The sequence below is a fragment of the Rattus norvegicus genome, chromosome 12 (assembly GCF_021556685.1).
Source record: "Rattus norvegicus strain SHRSP/BbbUtx chromosome 12, alternate assembly SHRSP_T2T, whole genome shotgun sequence".
Classification (NCBI taxonomy): Eukaryota; Metazoa; Chordata; class Mammalia; order Rodentia; family Muridae; genus Rattus; species Rattus norvegicus.
Window position 1 is genome coordinate 28,332,487 of NC_141545.1, and position 16,130 is coordinate 28,348,616.

Genomic DNA, 16,130 nt, shown 5'->3' on the forward strand with positions numbered 1-16,130 from the left:
AAAGAGTTTGAAAGAAAGTATTATGATCTGACTTTGATCCTGAGAATCCATATTTAAAAATGAAGAAAAGGGTCAGGTGTGGTAATGCCTACTTGTAATCCCAGTGCTGGGAGAACAGGCAGGTGGGCTCTGGGACTCCCTGACCAGCCAGTCTAACCCCCTTGGCAAGCTTCAGGCCAGCGAAAGAGGCTGTATCCAAAAGAACAGTGAATGAATGGCTCCTGAGGAGTAATACCTGAGGTTGTCTTCTGGTCTCCACATGCACTTACAGGGACTCGCCCACACATACATTCACACATACAAACGTGTAAATACAAAAACTACTGTTCCCAAAAAGTTAAAATATCCTCATCCAGCACGGCCCTCTCCAGCTGTAGTTGATTTTCTTCATCGTATTTACTCTCTGTGGGATGTCCTGTCCCTCTATGAAGACTGGGTCACTCTGTGGCAGGTCGGGTCTCCAGCTATAGGGCTCTGGGACAAGCAGGTGGGACAGAGGTCTGTTGTGTTCTGGGCTGCGGAAATAGTACTATTTTACACACCCATTAATAGCATTCCACCTGCCCATTCCAGAATCAACAGTTCCATTTCTCCAGGAAACAGATCTGAGCAGGGGATACAGCTCAGTTGGTAAAATTGGCACTCAAGAAACCCTGGGTTCCATTCCCAACATTGTGTAAAACAGGACACAGGAGAACCGGAAGTTGAAATTCAGACTGCACCCATCACTCAGCAGTTAAGAGTGCAGAAGACCTGAGTTCTATTCCTAGCACTCACATCAGGCTGCTCACAACTGACTGCTTAGAACTCCAGCTCCAAGGGCTGCGTTATCGCTAAATGTTATCTCTAGCCTTTATTAGCACCTGCATTCATGTGCATATAATCACAGACAAGCACACAGATACACATGCCTACACATAATTAAAAATAAGAAATTGAATGTTATTCTTGCTACATAGTGAGTTTGAGGCCAGCCTGGGCTATATGAGACGCCATCTCAAAGATTTAAAAAAGGGAAGCTTAGAGTTTTATACCTCTAGTCTTTTTTTTTTTTTTTTTTTTGGTTCTTTTTTTTTTTTTTTCGGAGCTGGGGACCGAACCCAGGGCCTTGCGCTTCCTAGGTAAGCGCTCTACCACTGAGCTAAATCCCCAGCCCCTACCTCTAGTCTTAATATTTGGGAGGCATAAACAGGCAGATTGCTATGAGGTCAGGGCCAGCCTGGTCTACATATTGAGTAAGTTCCAAGACAACTAGCACTATATAGAGAAACCCTGACTTACAAAAAAAAAAAAAAAAAAAAGCAGAGATATGGCACTGAAAGGATGGTTTAGCAATTTAGAGCATTTCTGTTCCTACACAGGACCCAAGTTCATTTCACTGCACCCATATAGTGTCTCACAACCATTTGCAACTCATAACTTCAGTTCCAGGAGTCTGATGCCCTTTTCTGATCTCTGGGCTCCCAGCATACATGCATACAAACATACAGACAACACATTTATACACATGCTAAAAAAAAAAAAAGTGAAGAAGCTGGATGTGTTAGCACAAACCTTTAATCCCAGCTCTTGGGGAGGCAGAAGCAGCTTTATCTCTGGGAGTTTGAGGCCAGCCTGGTCTACACAGTGAGCTCCAAGACAGCCAGGTCTGTAGAGAGAGACTGTCTCAAACCCCACCTCCCAGGGTTCTTTTAATTGTGCGAGTGTAGGGTGTGTGCATTTAAAGTGCTGGTGCTGTTAGAGCCCAGAGGCATGGGGTCCCCTGTAGCTGGAATTACTGACAGTGGTAAGCCACCTCACATGGGTGCTGGGACTCCAGCTTGTCCTTGACTCTTGGTGGGTTTATTGTCCTTAATTCTTTGAGGCAAAAAGTAGAGCGTTGTCTGCAGACTGTTGTCTGCCTCATTCAGGTTTGCAGGCCTTCTCCTGTTAGAAACTTTCAAATTGGACTGAAGAGATGTCTCAGTGGTTAGAAGCATGTATTGCTCTTGCAGAGGATCTGAGTTCAATTCCCAGAACGCCCATTAGGCACAAGATGACATGTAACTCCAGTTCCAGGAAGATCTAACGCCCTCTTCTGGCCTCCACAGGCATTGTACTCCTGTGCACATCCTATTCCACAGAGACAGTTTCTTTGTGTAGCCCTGGCTGTCCTACAACTTGCTCTGTAGACCAGGATGATCTGGAACTCGGAGGTCTGCTTGGCTCTGCCTCCAGAGTGCTGGGATTAAAAGTATGTGCCATAACCTCTTGGCATATGTCTTAGGGTTTTCATTTCTGTGAAGAGACACCATAACTAAAGCAACTCTTATAAAGGGCAGCATTTAGCTGGGGCTGGCTTACAGGTTCGTTCTGAGGTTCAGTCCATTATCATCATGGCGGGAACATGGCAGCATCCAGGCAGGCATGGTGCAGGAGGAGCTGAGAGTTCTACATCTTGTTCCAAAAGCAAACAGAAAACTTGTCTTCCAGGCAGCTAGGAGGAGGGTCTCAAAGCCCACCCCACAGTGACACACCTACTCCAACAAGGCTACTCCCTGAATTAAGCATGTTCAGACCTCCACAGCACATATCCGTAATTTAAAGGAATGCAAATAAATCTTAAGAAGCCTTTTGACTTTAATATGACATGTCTTGTGAGCTAGTTGAGTTCTTTCTTAGATCAGTAGTTCTGTGTGACTTGTAGGGATGTAGGACTGTCCCTCCTGACCCTTTGCCTTCCCTCCTCTCTCCAGGCCTTGTTGCTGCTCCATCGACGCTTGGCCATCTGTGAGGAGCAGCACTTGGTAGAACCTGCTGAGCTCCTAGTCCTCCTTAACCTTTCATTTGTGTACCTGAAGCTAGACCGCCCTGCTATGGCCCTGCGCTATGGGGAGCAGGCTCTGCTCATTGACAAAAGGAACGCCAAAGCCCTCTTCAGGTGTGGACAGGTGAGTTGAGGGTAGTGGGGAGAGGGGCTGGGACAGCAACTCAGTAAAGTACTTACCAGGCATGCAAGTCTGAGAGCCTGAGTTCATTTTCCAGGACCCGCAGTGCTAGAACCCAGCATTAGGGAGGCAGAGACAGGTAGACCCCTGGAGTTCCCTGGCCAGTCAGCCTACATGAATTGGTGAGCCCTGGATCCCGAAGGAGGACCTTATTTTGAAAACTAAGGTGGGCTGTTCCCGAGACGGAAGCCAGGTTTACCTCCGGTCTCCATTCACATGTGTGCTCCCACACAGAGCAGGAGGGCTCACGTGGGCTACTACCACAAATGCTAATCCCCTAATGTCTTGTCCTTTCTTCACAGGCTTGCCTCCTCCTGACCGAGTATGAGCAGGCTCGGGACTTTCTAGTGAGAGCTCAGAAGGAGCAGCCCTGTAACCATGACATCAATAATGAGCTGAAGAAGCTGTCCAGGTGAGAGGTGTGACCAGAGGCACAGTGAGACATGGCTGTGAGAATTGCAGTTCACCCAACCAACTGGACGGCAGACAGGCTAGGAATGTTGCCCCAGACTGGCTCAGAGCGGCCATCTCACCTGCCCAGTCCATCACTCATTGCCTTGAGCAGGCTGTTCTGTGTGAGGAAGCCTCACTTCTGAGCATCTCCCTCCTTCCTCTGGTGGCACCTGAAGACCAGCAGATCTCTCCCTACAGAAGCCAGCCCAGGCAACTCTTTGTGTATATTTGCAAGTGCGTGCATGTAGGCCAGAAAACAACCTTGAATGTGTGCCTGGAGTGCAGCAGTTAGACCAGGCTCCTGGCCAGTCTGTAGGTCCTCCTGTCTCTGTCCACTGGTACCCCATTCCCCACCCCACCCCATGCTGGAATTACAGACACATTCCACCTACTGGGCCTGGTTCTTGCATGGTGCTGAGGATCTGAACTTGGGTCCCCCCTTTCCTAACTGAGCTATGCCTCTAGTCCCCATGTACCTTATAAGGTCTCGTGCAAACCATGTGTGGTGAGCCACTCTAGTAGTCCTAGCACCTCGGGTACTGAGGCAGGAAGACCACAAATGCCAGACCTTCTAGGGTCTAAGTAAGGTATCTCCTCCCTTCTAGGTTCAAAAACCTAAAGGTTGGTGAGCCAAGAGTGCATACCATTCTGATCCCTAGGACCCACATAGTAGAAGGAGAAACTGGCCTCCAAATTGTCCTCTGACCTCCAGGCATGTATACACGTACAGGATAAATAAATGTACAAGAAACCTATTTTAGATTCCCCACAACAAAGTAAGTCTGAATATTCAACACTCAGGAGGCAAAGGCAGGTGAACCTCTGAGGTCAAAGCTCCCCTTGTCTACAGAGTGAGTTCTAGGACAGCTAGGGCTGCACCTTGCCTCTAAAATCAAAATTTATTGTAAAGCTGTACTTAAGACTCTACCTGTTCTCAAAATTACCTGAGACCCCTTGTTCCTGAGGAATCTTTCTAGAACCACAAATGAATTGATTCTTTGTGACTCATTCAAGTGAGGAAGACATTAATCTTTTAGAAGTGATCACTAAGGTAGTTCAATGGAGAAGTCTTGTGTTGCCAGGTCTTAGGCCTGAGTGTTCTTTCTGAGGACCCATATGAGAGAAGGAGAAACTGACTTCTACAAGCTGTTCTCTGACTTCACGGACACTTCTCCCCCAACACAGACATTAATAAACGCAATTATAAAAAAGAAAAAGAAAAGCTTTATAAAAAAAAAGTCACCCTTTCTGTTTAGAGAAGCTGTGTTTGTTGTAGAGAACCTGAAAACATCTTCCCATAAGCTCCCGACTAGCCACCATTTTTAACGTGTCTTTTCCTGCCTTGGTGAGTTTCTCTCCTTAAGTAAGGGTAAGCATTCTCTCACCACTGCTGAAGTGTGTGTCGTTTCCAGTTGAGTGCAGCCTCTTTCCTGCTGGCCTTTTTGGGTTCCCAGGGGCTTCCTTCCTGGTATGGGAAGTGTCCTCAGGTTAGATGCCGGGCTGTGGGGCAGTCTGATCCTTGTTTAGGAGGAAAGAGCTCGGAATGAGTTTGACAGCACCGGGAACATGGGACACTTAGCAGGGCTGTGCCCGAGCCCACTCACACTGGCTTTTGCCTTCCCAGCACTGTCTTTCCAAATGATGGCCTTGTATCTAGGACCTTTATCAGTGGCCTTAGCCCCCTCTGTCCTGGCATCTGTCCCCACAGTGTTGTCATTGACTGATAGCCAGTGCTGGCCATTTAGTGGCTGTAACCAGAGAGTTCCAGCCAGCAGATGTCACCTCCTGCAAACGTACAAAGTTGCCTTTCTTTCCACAGCCACTACAGGGACTATGTGGACAGAGAGAGAGAGATGTGTCACCGGATGTTTGCTCCCTGTGGAAGCGGCTCTTCAGTGGGAGGAAACTGAAGGTACCCAGAGGGCTGGGCATTCATGAAAAGATTCAGGGTTCTATCCATTGGGGAAGATGGTCCTCCTCAGCCCGGCTCAGTGACCAGTGGCTTTCTCTACTGAGGAAAGCACAGGACAGAATACACCATGGGGGCTTCCCACAGAGCGGGTCACTGAAGGAGGAACACTTGGAGGTTATATTCGTGTTTGGGAGGTCCCATGCTCTCCCATTCAAAAAACTTTTTCGTGGTTTGTGAAATTAAATTCTTCCTCAAAGTTTCTTGGAACTGAAATTGTTAGTGTGACACTTTAGCTGGGCTTGAGAGAAAAATTGAGTGTCTTTGTTATGAATTTCATGTAGCCTAGGCTGGCCTGGGATTCACTGTGTAGCTTAGAATGACCTTGAATTTCTGTTTTTGTTTTGTTATCCCCTTCCCCCCCTCTCCCATACCCCTTCCCCCTGCTTCTATGAGGGTGCTCCCACTCCCACCCACTCCAACCTCAACGCCTTGGCTTTACCCTACCCTAGGGAAACGAGCCTTCACAGGACCAGGCCTTCTCTTCCAATTGATCCTGGACAAGGCCATCCTCTGCCACATAAGTGGTTGGAGTCATGGGTCCCTCCATGTGTACTCATTAGTTGGTGGTTTAGTCCCTGGGAGCTCTGGTGGAGTCTGGTTGGTTGATATTGTTGTTCTTCCTATGGGGCTGCAAACCCCTTGAGTTCCTTCAGTCCTTTCTTTAGACCTTGGACTTCTGATCCTCCTGACTCTTCCAACTGAATACTAAACTCAGAGACGTGTGCAATCAGTCTGATGAAGGCAGTACTGGGTATGGAGCCCCGGGCCTGTGTGCCCAGGAGGCAGGCACTCTGCTCACCACCCTACATGCTCAGCCTGCTGTTTGTGCATGTGTGTGTGCGCTGAGGGTTGAACACCGCGACCTCACATTTGCCCGCAAAATCTTGGCTTTCCCAACAGTATCTTGTGGGTGAGCAAGCACAGGGAAGAGTGTCCCTACAGCCCAAGAGGACCTTTCAGTCTGCTCTGCTCTTACTTAAGAAAATTAATGGGAACCAATTCACCTGCCTCAAACACCTGTCTGAGGAGGGTGAGAGCCCCACTCTGCTGAGAAGTTAGATAAGGAAGAGGAAGGAAGCAGCTGCTGAGCGGGCCTCTCTGCTAAATCCCACCTTTATTGTCCCTTTGTGTCTGCAGAAACGGCTTGAGAGGAGGGGTCATGAAAGGCCCATTCATCCATGCGCTCTAGCAGGTTCTGAAGTGCTGCTGTCTGCTTGGCAGATGCCCACTATTAGTGCCTTTGCAGGCATGACTTTTTGATCCCATCCTCTGAGTCTTCCAGGGGAACTTCTGAACTAAGCTGCAACCAGAAGACCTCTTGTGATTTGGCTCTTGTCACATTCAGTAGAGATATAAGACATCTGTTTCCCAGATCCTCTGTGTGTAAGGATCTGCGTGGCTGCATGTGTTCTCTCTCTCTCTCTCTCTCTCTCTCTCTCTCTCTCTCTCTCTCTCTCTCTCTCGTGTGTGTGTGTGTGTGTGTGAGAGAGAGAGAGAGATAGAGAGAGAATATGAGAACGAGCTTGAGAGCAAGTGCGTGTGAGAGCAAGCATGGTGGTTTTCCTGTCTGTGCCCTGCTATGTTCTGGGATTTAAACTCATGTCCTTGTAATTGTGGAGTGTGTGCTCCACAACTGTGAAGCCATCTCCAGCCCAGGACCTGAAGCTTTACATTGTAGATGACATGAGTACTTTTAAGACTGAGACCTGGTTTTCTCATTTGTGTGGCTGGTCTCTGCTACCTTATGCATTCTTCTTTTCCCACCTTTGTTCTGCCCCCCCAACCCCCTTTTCACCTTCTAACACTAGGTAGGAGAGAAACAAGGAAAGAGGAGAAAGAAGACAGACACACACTCACACACCCCGAGAGAGAGAGAGAGAGAGAGAGAGAGAGAGAGAGAGAGAGAATATATATGAATGAATGAATGAATGAATGAATGAATGAATATCTGATTTCTTTCCTTTTATTTCTTAGACCATGGCTCCTAACAAACCACAACCAACCTCCCTTGACAGCCAGCAGCCACCTACACTGCCTCTCTCAGGGCTCTCACATTTATACCTCTGAAAAGATCCAGGCATTCTAGAAGTTGGAAAAACCATGCTTCTGCTAGAGCATGCAGCAAGTCGTGGTCAGCTGATTTAGAAAGTTTAAAGCAGCCCCACATTCCTGATTAAAACAAAAGCACATTCTTAAATATTTCTTTTATTTTTAAATAAAACAAAATTCCAGAATTCTCAAAGATATCACTACACATTTGTGCACTTCTAGCCCCAGTGGTGACTGAATCAGGTAAAACAGTGGGCTCCTGTTTTACCTCCTTTCAACTATTGGCTGACAGACACTGTGCTAAACAGTGACCAAGGCCAGACGGGACTTCCTGTCACAGTGAGCAGCTCCTGGTACAGGAGATGGACTTGGCAGGGATAGACACTTCAGTGGCCTCGCCACACCCTCTTCCAGGGGACCTCCTCTGCAGCACATGGCACGGACATGTCCCTCTGACTGTGACCATGCTTTGGGGTAAATGTAAGCCATTAGTGGTCAGAAGACCTGGAGGTCAGTTCCCAGCTGACCGTGAAGACACATTTATAGCTGCCTTCCTGTGTTTAGCAAAGCAGTAGGGGTCTCTCCAGACCTGGAGGTGCCACTTGAAACTCTCCTGCGTGTGTCACACCTGATTTCCCTTAGCATCATCACAGCAGCAGAGATGATGCCGTGAGCCAAAATGGATGTGTCATAATTGTGCTTATTGTTCCTAAACATGTTTTGCAGGGGATACATGTGTGCTTAAACATGGAAACCAGAGGCCAGCCTGGGATAGTGGTCTTCAGGAGGCTGCCACCTTTTTGTTGAGACGGTCTCTCTCTAGGACTTAGCACTTGTCTCCGTCCTCCCAGCACTGACTGCAGGCGCTCCCAGGCGTGCTTGGTTTTTTATACGCGTGTTGGGCTGAACTCAGGTTCTCTGGCTTGTACAGCAGGCACGTTACCCACCAAGCTATGTCCCCAGAGATGGATTGTGTGGATTTTAAATACAGCATTTCCACGACATAGATGTTGTCTCCACTGAGGATGTCAGACCTGAAGCAACTAAGTACCTTGCCCAAGTTAGACAGAGAGAGGTAGAAAGCAGATCACACTGGGGCAGCCTGGCTATAGACACAAAGCTGAAATCAGTGACCAGTACTGGCCATGAGAGGAGACCGTTTAACTCGGAATCCTCCTTTCTGGGTAGTTACCTGATCTCTTAGGGTTTCCACTGCTGTGAGAAGACGCCATAACCATGTAAACTCTTAGATAAAACATTTAATTGGGACCGGCTTATATTATCATCATGGTGAGAAGCAGGTAGACATGGCGCTGGAGAAGGAGTGGAGAGTCCTATGTCTTAATCCACAGGCAGCAGGAGACTGTGTTCTACACTGGATGTAGCTTGAGCATAGGAGACCAAAAGCCAGTCCCTACATTGACACACTTCCTCCAATAAGGCCACACCTCCTAATAGTGCCACTTCCTATGGGCCAAGCATTCACACACGAGTCTGTTGGGGGGTGCATAACTATTCACCACACTCACATAGGTAAACATTGTATTTACATACAAATGATATGAGCATTTTCGTGTGTAATATGGGCATGTATATGCCACAGAATATGTGTGCAGGTCAGAGTATAATCGGAATGATAGTTCTTTTTTTTTATAATTTTTATTTATCTTACGACTATGGATAGTCTGTCTATATGTATGTCTCTGCACCATGTACATGCCTGGTGCCTTGGAGGTCACAAGAGGGAGGGCATCTGGTCTCCTAGGACTGGAGCTACATAGGGTTTATGAGCCTCCACAGGAATGCTTAGAATTAAACCCAGGCCCTCTGGAAAAACAGCCAATTCTCTTAACCACTAGGCTGTCTCTCAAGCCCTGGAATGACAGTTCTTATCTCCCACCTTGTTTGAGATGTTTTCTTTTGTTTATTATGCGTACTCAAGGATATTGGACTTCAAGCTTTTTGAGATTGCCCTGTCTCCAACTCCCATGGGAGCATTGAGCACTAGGATTGCAGGTGCTTATTCTATACATCTGGCTTTTATGTGAACTCCATGTTCTGATACATAACGTGGAGGGTAAGGGGGCGCACCTGGTGGGCCCATGCCAAGTTGTTCTCCTGAGAAATCACGCCATGCGACAGACCTGATAGAAGGGAAGTTTATTGTTGGGGAAAGGGAGTGAGGACTCGAAGAAAGGAGAGGCAGAGAAGTGTGGGAAAGAAAAGGACTGAAATAGAAAAAAAGAGTGGACAGCTGGGAGCACGTGGGGAGAGAGAGAAGTGGGCAGAGAGAGGGACAGAAAAAAGGGAGGCTGGGGTAGCAAGCAAATCTCTTATTCGCTGTCAAGTCACCCGCACTCCCACTCTTCCAGTATGATCATCACACTCATCCCGGCGCCTTTGCTTCCAGAAAGACTGTCCTGTGCACTGCTCTAGGCAGACGAATAGTAACTGTCTGTGCTCGTGTCATTTTATTGCGATGCTTTCCCATCTTATGTGAGACAAGATCTTTCCTGGGCCTGGAGTCTCACAGTTAGGATAGAGCAGCTTCCAGTGAGTCGCAGGGCTGCCCATCCATCTTTGCAGCAATGGGCTTACAGGCAGAAGCAACCGTCGAGACTTGTTTATGCAGGCTCGAGGGTTGACTGCAAGTCCTTCATGCTTACAAGGTGGATGCTTTACCAACCAGCTCCCTAGCCCTGTTTATTTTTAAGGTAGATGATAGGCAGGTGTGGCGCATGCCTTCAAGGCCAGCCTGATCTGAACAAGTTTCAGGACAGTCAGGGCTTCACAGAGGAAACACTGTCTTGAAGGGGGCGGTGGGGGAGAGTCTCAATATATAGCCCAGTCTGGAACTTGCAAGTCTCCCGCAGCTGCCTCTGCTAGGCTTTCAGATATATACTGCCTAAGCTGCTTTAGCATGTTAACCTCTTTATGTCCAAGGAATGCTTTAGTCGGCCCTTACCCTGAGTTAGCTTATAACGAGCTGAGCATAGACTGTGGGGTGAGAAGGATATTCTTTCTCCTTAGAACAGCCCCAATTATACCTCACTCATTAGGCTATCTCAGGAGAGAGCCACCATTCCCACACAGGCTCTTTGCCTGCCCCTTCATCTTCCCTTAGTGATTCCTTTGGGCTGTGCTCCAGAACATCTCTTTAATAGGCAAGGTGTCCTTTCTCCTCCTGCCTACCACACATTGGACCATGGCATTTGCCATTAGTCCTAAGTCAATAGTCCAGACTTGGGGTTTCACATGCTACTCTGACTATCCATCACTGCTAGGGACACAGCACACACTTGCCCTCATGGAATTGGTGGTGTACTTACAGCCTTTGATTGAACCAGAGCCTCGAAACAAGATGTCATCCGTTGACCTCCCTGGAGTTGGTGTCTACAACAGTCAGCCCTTCATTCTCAGGGTCCTTCTCAAGCAGTTCACTCACACCCAAAGGAGAAGGCTCTGTTAGTCTCTGTGCCTTCTCTGGGCAACTGACTCTATGTAAGCCATTTAATTTTTCCAGCCCAAAGGCCTAACAGTTGTACCCGGGACTCATAGTCTTTTGCCATAAGCTGAGGTCTGCATTGTGCATAGGCACACGGCACCCAGAATTTGTTCTTACCAGCACTGCAGCCTCTGCCTCTGCAGTGAGTGGTGGGATAGCCATGAACACTTACTAGTTCCCATAGCACATCCACCCAACACTGCTTATTGGATAGATTTTAATCTCAAGTAAGGAAACACCTGCCAAACACAGTGTTCCCTTCTCTGTAACAGGTAGAAGAGACCTAGCAGCAGAACGGATAGCTCTGTAAACCTTAACTCCAACCAGCCTACAGTCCACCTGAAGCCATCCTAGGCTTAACAGACATTGGTCTGACAGGCCTGGGCAGAGGAATGGTCCAGGCTGATTTAAAGGGGAAACAACACTTTACAAAATCTGCCTGGTGTACAGAGCAAGTTCCAGGACAGTCGGGGTTTTAGGGAAGAAACACTATCTTGAAGAGGAAAAAAAGACATTCATATCCACGCACTTCTTTCTGTCACACTCCCCAACCCGTGGCACTGCTGAGTTCCTGTCAGATCTCAAGTATTTCCCGAGTACCCTATCTAGTTGAAAAGGACCATTCTTTATGTAGTTTCTTCCCTTGCCTGGGATATTTTCTGCCTGTGTGTTTTGATTTTTCTGTTGTGGGTATTTGTCAAGTTCCTGGTTTCTTTCTTTTTTTTTTTTTTTTTTTTTTTTTGGTTCTTTTTTTCGGAGCTGGGGACCGAACCCAGGGCCTTGTGCTTCCTAGGCAAGCGCTCTACCACTGAGCTAAATCCCCAACCCCAGGTTCCTGGTTTCTTAAGCACCATTTAACAATTCAGAGTGGACCAGCAGGAGCCTGTGGAGTAGCTCGGTGCTATGGTGCCTGCCTGGCATACAGGAGGCCCTGGGTTCAATCCCAAGGATCACCATAAAACAAATAAAGACACTGTGTCAGTAGAAACATTGGTAGCCACTTGTGGACAGAGGCAGGATTTGGGTGGAGTAGTCCTAAGGCTAAGCCAGGAGGAAGCAACCAGAATGCTGTGAGGTCCCAGGAAGCAGAAGGAACAGGTGTCTGCACTGGGCACTAACCCCAATACTAGTTCTTAATTTCCCCAGGAGCAGTCTTTATTCATGAAGTAGTGTATGTAAGAAGCTTTTCACTCTGGTTTTCACCTTCTAATGAAGGTGAAATCTTGTATACGTTTGCTGGCTGAATTGTATTTGTTGCCTCCTGAACTCTTTTCCCTCTTACATTGTTTGTTTGTCGCTGTAAAACCTTTATGGGGTCTGGAGAGGCAGCTCCTTGGTTACAAGCACTTGCTGCTCTTCTCCAATTCCCAGCTCTTAGCCACTTTTAACTACAGTTTAGGGATATGACAACCTCTTCTGGCCTCCTTGAGTACTGCACTCAGGGACACGTAATCCTAAATGCATAATCAAAAAAGAAACCTAGCTGGGCAGTGATGGCACATACTTTAATCCCAGCACTCAGGAAGCTGAGGCAGGTGGATCACTGTGAGTTTGAGGCCATCCTGGTCTACAGAACTAATTTCAAAACACAGAGAAAACAACCAAAATCAAAAAACCAAAACAAATCTTAAACTCTGTTGTGTGTGTCCATGTTTATGCATATACAGGTATATGTGTGTGAATGTGCAAGTCAGAGATCAACATCAGGTGTCAGTCGCCCACTTTTTAAAGACAGTTTCTCAATGTGGAGCTTGTGATTTTAGCTAGACTGGCTTAACAGCAGGGCCCAGCAGTCTTCCTGCCTCCCCGCCATTCCCTGGATAAGTGCACGTGGCTCTGGGAGCTTCAAAGTCAACCTCATGCCTCATGTTTGCACGGCATGCGCTTCACTCCTCAGCCGCCTCTCCAGCCTAGATATGTCTGTGCATCAAAATGTTTTGTTATAGATCTGTTTATATATAACATTTTTTATTTGTGTGTATGTCTGTGTATATGAATGTGTGACTATCATGGTATATGTATGGAGGTCAGCTCTCTGCTTGACCACATGGGTTCTGGGGATAGAACTCAGGTCACAAGTAAGGCTGGTGGCCAGTTGCCTTTACCCGCTGCGCCATATTGCTTCTCCCATGCTCCCCTCCCCCACTTGATGTGTGTGCATGTTTTGCCTGCATGTGTCTGTACCAGGTGCGTGCATTGCTCTCAGAGGCCAGAAGAAGGGGCCAGAATTACAGACAGTTGTGAGCTGCCCTGTTATATCTATCTGTTCTATGAAAATGGCCGACCAGTGCCCTTTACCATCTCTAGGGTCGTTATTTTGTTTTTATAGTTGAACTGGCTTCTGTGTGAACAATTAGAAAAAGTCAGATAATTTTTCTTATTTTCATTGTAGTTCCAGGTCAGGAGCTGATGACCTGTGGGTGAAAGCAGAGGTCTGTGGTTTGTGGCAGGAGTCAGGATAAAGGGCTCCCTCACTGATCTCCTGCATCCAAGCATTAGTCCGTGTCTGTAGTGCCCATGGTGTCTGTAGGCCCACTTAGCTCACCAGCATTGGTATGGGAAAGAGATGAGCATTTCCGTCTCATAGGCAGGGGAAGGTTGGAGCTTCTAATTCTGTACCTTTCCCTGTGGAATTTTGGTGTGCGTGTGTGAGCACTGTGACTGCTTTCGTTGGGTTGGGCTTAATGGAGTGTGGCCATGGTATCCCCTCTTATGTTAGATGTGAGTTCTCTTCTCTCCATTCCTTTTTTAAAGATTTATTTATTTATTATATATAAGTACACTGTAGCTGTCTTCAGACACACCAGAAGAGGGCATCAGATCTCATTACAGATGGTTGTGAGCCACCATGTGGTTGCCGGGAATTGAACTCAGGACCTCTGGAAGAGCAGTCAGTGCTCTAAACCTCTGAGCCATCTCTCCAGCCCTCTGCTCTCCATTCTTAAGGGAAGTCAAAGCCGTGGGCCACAGAATTAAAAGGACTGAGCCAGAACTGAAAAGGTGGCTCAGTGGCTAAAGGCACTTGCTGGCAAGCCACATGGTTAAAGGACAGAACTGACACCCACGGTTGTCCTCTAACTAACACATGCAGTGACATGGATACACACACACACACACACACACACACACACACACACACACACACACCAGATTATTTTAAAGGATTGAGCCATGTGGCTCACTGACTGATAAAACAGTGCTGTGTATGTGCACATGAGACAGACAAATCAGAGATCAACATTAGGTGTCTTCTCGTATCCCATTCCTGCACCTTTTTTGAACAAGCTCTCTTACTGAACTTGAAGCTTGCCAATTCGCTTAGGTTGGCTGGTCAGCAAGCCTAAGGGATCTTTCTGGTTTCACACCCCCAGCCTTGGGATTATAAGACAATTTGCTCTCTGTGGTAGGATTTGCATTTTGCTGCTGCTGCTGTTGTTTTCGTCGGGTTTTTTCCCCCAAGATGGAATCTCACTGTGTAGCCCTGGCTGGCCAGCTTTGAACTAAAAGAAATCCTCCTGAGTACTGTGATTAAAGGTATCATGCACAGCCCTGTGCTTGGCTTTCACGTGAGGACTGGGTGCTTTAAGCTATCTCTACAACTCCCAGGAAAAGAGTATCTTTTTTTTTTTTAAGATCTATTTATTTTATGTATATGAGTACACTGTCACTGTCTTTAGACACACCAGAAGAGGGCATCGGCTCCCATTACAGATGGTTGTGAGCCACCATGTGGTTGCCGGGAATTGAACTCAGGACCTCTGGAAGAGCAGTCAGTGTTTTAACGGCTGAGCCATCTCTCCAGCCCGGAAAAGAGTATCTTAATGGGATTTTTTTTTCTTTTCTTTTTTTTTTTTTCGGAGCTGGGGACCGAACTCAGGGCCTTGCGGTTGCTAGGCAAGCGCTCTACCACTGAGCTAAATCCCCAACCCCCCTAATGGGATTTTTAAACCTTGTTTTCTGTGAAGTCACAGGAGGCCCATGTGGAAGTGGGGCAGGCTGCGGAGAAGGCATGGAAGTGAATGAAGATCGAGGAGTTTGGTCCTGGTTCAGGAGTCAGCTGAGAGAGCACAGGAGCAATGGGCCTCAGAGGTCTTGGGACAACAGTGTTTCAGAACAGATTCCCAAATCTAGGTGCCAGGCCAGTTACCAAGGAAGCCCTGAGATGATTGTCACTATTTGGTATTTGTAGTGTGTGATTGGATTTATGGGGGGAGACTATTTGATCTCTCTTTCCCAGAGAAGAAGCCCTTAGGCCCAGCATGCGGTCTATGAAGATACTCTGCATCCAGTTAGATGTTGGCATCCCAGACAGATAACTTGTGTAAATGTGCTTTTGAAATTTAATATGGGATTCATTCTTCTGACTTCCTATCTCCACACTGAGTGTTTTGATGACTGTGGAGTCTCATTTTCCCCAGGGTGTCAAGCCAGTCTGTCCTCCTCCTGTTGCTGAGGGAGGGCTGTTTAGTGTAAGCTGTTAAACACGCTCTTGATCTCCTGAACCCTGTGAGATGCCTTTCTGCCTGCGCAGGAGGTGCCTCTGAAGTCACCCCTTTGTTGTGTGACTATAAATACCTCCTCTGTCAGGTAGCTCCTGTGTGATGAGAACCCTTTCCTGAAAAGACATTTCCCCTGTAGTGTGTCTTTGGCCCCTCACCTCTTCTACATCCTCTCTTGGCAGTGGTCACAGGCTCATAGCCTACTTCCTGCTGAGATGTGCGTTAGTGGATTCCATGCTCTTTGTAGGTGAGGGATCAATGAGGCTATTATTATCTTGGAAGCAAGCTAGGCTCCCTTTCTGATCTACAGAGTAGGCAAAGGCAGAAATGAAAAACAGGTTGCCAATTGTAGTGCTCTGGCTGTGAGGTTAGCCTAGTCAGTTCAGCCTTCTGGGCTTCTGCGGAATTGTCTATGTGGATCATTAGGCTATGCTTCATTGAGGCCAGTCAATGTTTGCTTACCCTGGAATCAAAACTGCTGTGTAGCCAAGGATGACCCTGAACTCTTGCTTCTATCTTCCTTTCCTTGCTTCTTCCTTTTGCTTCTGTCTTCCACGCTCTGAGATTACAGGCTTGCCTGGCTTATGTGGTGCTAAGGATGAAACCCAGGGCTTTGTTCTTGCTAGGCAAGCACTACGTCAGCTGAGCCTGTTTCTAATTTCTTG

General features: G+C 47.4%; 1 protein-coding gene across 4 annotated transcripts in view; it reads left to right on the top strand.

Annotated features, from left to right (window-relative positions):
- The window catches only part of Fkbp6 (FKBP prolyl isomerase family member 6), a 70,715-nt gene that overhangs the window by 6,748 nt on the left and 47,837 nt on the right, over positions 1 to 16,130 (top strand). For 2 of the 4 annotated variants that reach the window (XM_087577996.1, XM_087577995.1), the window contains exons 6-9: positions 2,736 to 2,930; positions 3,290 to 3,399; positions 5,260 to 5,352; positions 6,550 to 7,654. In XM_087577996.1, coding sequence (XP_087434122.1) covers positions 2,736 to 2,930; positions 3,290 to 3,399; positions 5,260 to 5,350 — 396 coding nt within the window. In that variant the 3' untranslated portion in view covers positions 5,351 to 5,352; positions 6,550 to 7,654. 4 annotated transcript variants of the gene reach the window in all.